Below are 4,932 nucleotides of genomic sequence, written 5' to 3' on the forward strand. Positions count from 1 at the left end.
ATGAGTCCAAGTTTGAGATCTTTGGTTCCAACCCCTGTGTCTTTGCGCGACAGAAAAAAAGTGACCGGATGGATTCTACATGCCTGGTTCCCACCATGAAGCATGGAGGAGGAGATGTGATGGTGTGGGGGTGCTCTGCTAGTGACACTGGTGGAGATTTATTCAAAATTGAAGGCATACTGAACCAGCATGGCTTCCACAGCACCCTGCAGTGACATGCAACATCCCATACGGTTTGCGTTTAGTTGGACCATCATTTATTTTTCAACAGGACAATGACCCCAAACACACCTCCAGGCTGTTGTTTGACCAAGAAAGAGCGTGATGGAGGGCTGCGTCTCCACAGTCACCGGACCTGAACCCAATTGAGATGGTTTGGGGAGAGCTGGGCTGCAGAGTGAAGGCAAAAGGGCCAACAAGTGCTGAACATCTTGGGCACACTCTTCAAGCTGTTGGGAAACCATTCAGGGGACTACGTCGTGAAGTCATCAAAGAGATGCCAAGAGTGTGCAAAGCAGTAATCAGAGCAAAGGGTGGCTACTTTGTTAAATAACTGAAAACATGTCTTAAAATCTATTTTTTTCACTTTTGCTTTGTACCGCAACTAAAACTACGCACAACTGCTCCTGTTAAGAGGTCGTATAGATTTACGTATCAACAAGAATAAAAACAAAGTATTTCCTTTGCCTACTGCTTACTGTAAGCACACCCCACTTGATAAATATTTAACTATCAAACTAATTATATAAATGGGTGTTATTGGGAGAGTTAGATTACCGTTAACTGTGTTTATACTGTTATGTTAATCTGGGTGTTTACTGTAATTAAGTTATTGGTGGTGCCTGAGCATCTGGTAGAGCTCTTCTGTCTGGATCCCTTGGGTGCTCTCTCGCTAATGCCTTATGACCTGCATAAAGAGGACCTTGTGATGGACAAACACTTACTTAAAAAGACACCTTATGTTCTCCCTTCAATAAGCAGCACATGGTAATGTGTGGAATGGGATAAAACCGTCAATTAGATTGGAGTTGTCCTGTGAACTTGTTGACTGCCCGACTTTCAAAAGGTCCCAGCCTCCGAGCCAGGCGTTTCTTTGTTCATGGTCTCTGGTTTGTTGTCCCCCAAATGTGGTTTCCCAAAATTGTTGTTCAGGCTTCTTCCGCTCATAAAAATTCATTATTTAATTACAATCTGTGGCAATTATTCGCTACTTAAATAATTAAATATCTGAGCATTTTCATATTGCATCCTCAGTCAGCGTGTATTGTGTTAATAAACCACTTATACAACCAGGAAATGTGTGTTAACACCAAAAGTGAGAGGGCAAGAGTGTGATCATGCCTTGAAAAGCTGCTGTGACCAATTAAAGGGAAACCAGGGGGGAAAAAAACAGACTAATGCCACTTTTCCGTTGAATGGCACGGCTCGACTCAACTCTGCGTGACTCGCTCGTTATTGGTATTCCAATAGCAAAAGTTGTTTTTTGGGTACCACCTCAGTCAGCGTTTCATGCAAGCGGGGCCTATATTAGAAGGAGGAATATCACTGCAGAGTCACTGCTTACTGGTCAGAGATAATCGTCACTAGTGCAACTCGGAGCTTCCTGCATAAACCCCCCCACTTTAAAATAGCCAAGTTATATAGTCAACATTCGCCACAATTTTTTATTCACTCAAAAGAAAAGTCAGAGGATCACCAGGACTCATCCTCTGGGGACCATGACTGACACGGCAATCCATCCAAAAGTTGTTGAGATATTTCATGTCTGTGGTGTTTTTGCTCAAAACATGGTTTTAAAAGATATATCGATAATCAAAATTGTTGCTGTTATCTACCAGTAACACCTTTCAGTTATAACGTTTTTAGGTTTTAATCATAGTCCTTTAAATTGTAATTTCCCCACTGGGGATCAATAAAAGTAGAAAGTATTATTATTTCTATATGTTCAATATGCGAGGCGGTTTCCGGTCTGTCACTCAGTTTGTGTTTCTCTGCATACGAATGAGACATCAGATGCAGCTTCCTCCCAGTTCTCCAAGCCCACAGCAACTTGGGGTGTAATTGTGATAAAATGATTATTAGTCCCGCCCTGGGTAGCCTCTGCGCTCCACTTGCATCCCATTAAAACCAGTATCAAGCTGACAAAATTAAAATGGTTTCCAATAGCAACACTATGAAACTTGATTGGACTGCGTGGGTTTGTGTGTGTCTCAGTCTAGTCTCTGATGACTACGATGTTTAAGCAGGCAACACGCACGTCACTATATTTCCTGTCTCTTACAAAATGTGATTTTGGGTAGCTAATGGCATGATGATATTGCTGGTTTTATTGATGGTCTCTCAGCACGGAATTCTGAGACTGGCTGACAAATTTCCTCTTTATAATTGCTGAAGAACAAACCGGCATGTGTACTGCCTAAACAAGTCTTAGATGTTTGTGCCTAAAAACAGAAATATTTCTTCAAACAAATGTGAATGATTGGCAGAGTTGTACTGAGAGGTTTATGCCTCGGTGCAGAGGTCCCAGATTCGAATCTGACCTCTCTTCCCTTTCTCATCTAGCTGTCCTATCAAAAATAAAAGGCGGAAAAGCCCCATGAAATCTTTAAAAAAAAAAAAAAAATGCTGTAATGCTCTCTCCAGGTCTGCTGACGCTGTGTGGTGTGAGCCTCTACATCCTCTACTCGGGCAAGGCCCTGGCTGAGACGGAGAGGCAGGTGGGGCCTGAGGGTCTGGCCTATATCCACACCTCCTTCGGCTGGTCTCTGGGTCTGGCCTGGCTCTCCTACGGCCTGGAGCTCCTCACCGGCGTACTGCTCCTCGTGGCTGCGAGAATGGCCAAGCTGCAGCAAAGCAGTCCCGCCATGGCCTGACATAAGCCTCTACACTGGATCCAACACATTCAGAAGGGCTGACAATCGAACTGTAGCATGCACTTGCTACATTTTGCACCCAGGTGGTTGAAACGGGGCAGGTTTTAACCCTCCTGTTGGCCTCGGGTCAAATTTTACCCCTTTAAAAAAAATGTACATCTGAAATATGGGTTTCTTTTAAACCAAATTACCACAAAAAAAAGGGATTGGATTCCATTCCTGACTAAACTTATTATTCATAATTTCTTTACTCCAATATTAGGTATAACTCTATATAAATGAGGGATATTGACCATAAATACTGGTAGTAAGGTGACGTTAGTGAAAACTAAAAAAAAAAGTCTGAAAAGGTTTTTGACCCTGGAGGACAACACGGGTTAAACGTGCTTTTAGCTTCTTAACGTTAATGTTTGAGATGTCATTACAAGTGCCTAGCCATGTGAACTGATTCATTCCAAGTGAAGACATTGAATATGACTGCAGTTTACGTTTTGGAATACTGGATTCATGTGTGAGTTCAACAATCGACTTGTGTGGACTTCACCGGAACTAAACAGAGCTGAATTAGCACAACTTTTATGCATTTCTTTCACATCTACTGCAGCCATATTCACTGTGTTCGGCATGAATCCGTTCACATGACAAGGCACTTGTAATGACATCTCGAACATGTTAAAACCTGCCCTGTTTCAGCCGCCTGCATAACTCTGTGTAGGCAACACCAGTTATTTTCATTTTTCTCACTACTGACCACTCTGACCACAAACATCAGAGCTACGTGTTGAAATCGACCGGAATCCTCTATTAAGGCTCTCGCAAAATACAAATGTTGAGCTACAGATGTTTTGGACTGTTAAAATAGTGTTTTATAAGTTTAATATCCCTAAATCTGCATCAGATTGTCAGTCTGGTGATTTACAGTGAGCAAAGTGAAGTGGTATATTTGACTATTTGTGCCCTCTTGTGGTCAGAATTGAAAATGCTCCTGACCATGTTATTGTCAACTTAAAATCATATACGTTTGTATTCTCATGTTATATTACCTATATTTTTCAATCATGCTAATTAATTTGATGTAATTGTTTATATGATGACATGTTAGTTATACAGACTTGTCTGTGTTTTGAGCCCAGTGCTCTTACCGTTGATTTCTTAGTGTTGGTGGAACTGTTCCCATGTTCCTTCAGTATGGTTTGATACACAGCACTCTGTGTATCATAGTGTTTTTTTTTCTTGGTAACCAGTTACTGGAACAGATTTGTTTTTTTACATGAATTTGAGCAGATGTTCTCAAATGTCTTTTGTTCCGCAATATCAGAGAGAGAGAGTGTGTTGTATTATTACATCAGATGTATTTACTCCTTGTTATGTATGAGAGACAGCGAGAATTTTATTTGAGATGTTCCAATGGCAACCTAAACATTCTGTGCATCCACAAAGGACAGGGAGTGGGTGTGAGATTCTACTTTAAACAAGCTGTGCTTTAAGGCATCTCCAGAAAACTGAAGCCTCATTTTGGGCATCAGATAAAAGGCATGTATCTCAAAAACCAAAACATTTTAGAAAACAGGAGCTCTATGTTGGCTTACCAAAAATACTGTCACTGAACTGAGCCCTCGACCTTCATAACTGCTATGTTGTCTGTGTCTGGCCTTTTCCCACTGTAAACTGTTTCAGATTGTAAACATTTCAGTTATACGGTCTTCTAAAAGAAATGGAGTTAATTAGTCTTCTAATAGGTCTTTTTTTTTTTTTTAATAGAATGAAATATTCCATGCTCATTCAAGAACATCACAGTGCTGCTAGAAAATGACAGAGTGACTATCCAGAAATGAAATTGAAATTATCTCAGTTATGTGAAACAAACTATTCATAGATTCAGTCATTGTATGATACAGTGTTTAAACAACAGGACATGCTGAAAAAGGTGAGTAACACATTCACTACATAACTAAAAAGAACAAAGCTCATCCATACTGCTGAAGGTTTATCCCAACAGCGTTATAGAGACCAGCTCATCTGCCTGGATACAACTTTACATTATTCACCCCCCCCCCCC

The 4,932-nt window shown here is 40.9% G+C and overlaps 1 protein-coding gene across 1 annotated transcript in view; it reads left to right on the forward strand.

Annotated features, from left to right (window-relative positions):
- The window catches only part of tmem235b (transmembrane protein 235b), an 8,770-nt gene extending 3,995 nt beyond the window's left edge, over positions 1–4,775 (forward strand). The window contains exon 4 of the mRNA XM_032501661.1: positions 2,644–4,775. Coding sequence (XP_032357552.1) covers positions 2,644–2,873 — 230 coding nt within the window. The 3' untranslated portion in view covers positions 2,874–4,775. The remainder of the gene's footprint in view (positions 1–2,643) is intronic.
- Positions 4,776–4,932: the final 157 nt, after the last annotated feature.

This window comes from Etheostoma spectabile, chromosome 21 (genome assembly GCF_008692095.1).
Source record: "Etheostoma spectabile isolate EspeVRDwgs_2016 chromosome 21, UIUC_Espe_1.0, whole genome shotgun sequence".
In the NCBI taxonomy this organism is placed as follows: Eukaryota; Metazoa; Chordata; class Actinopteri; order Perciformes; family Percidae; genus Etheostoma; species Etheostoma spectabile.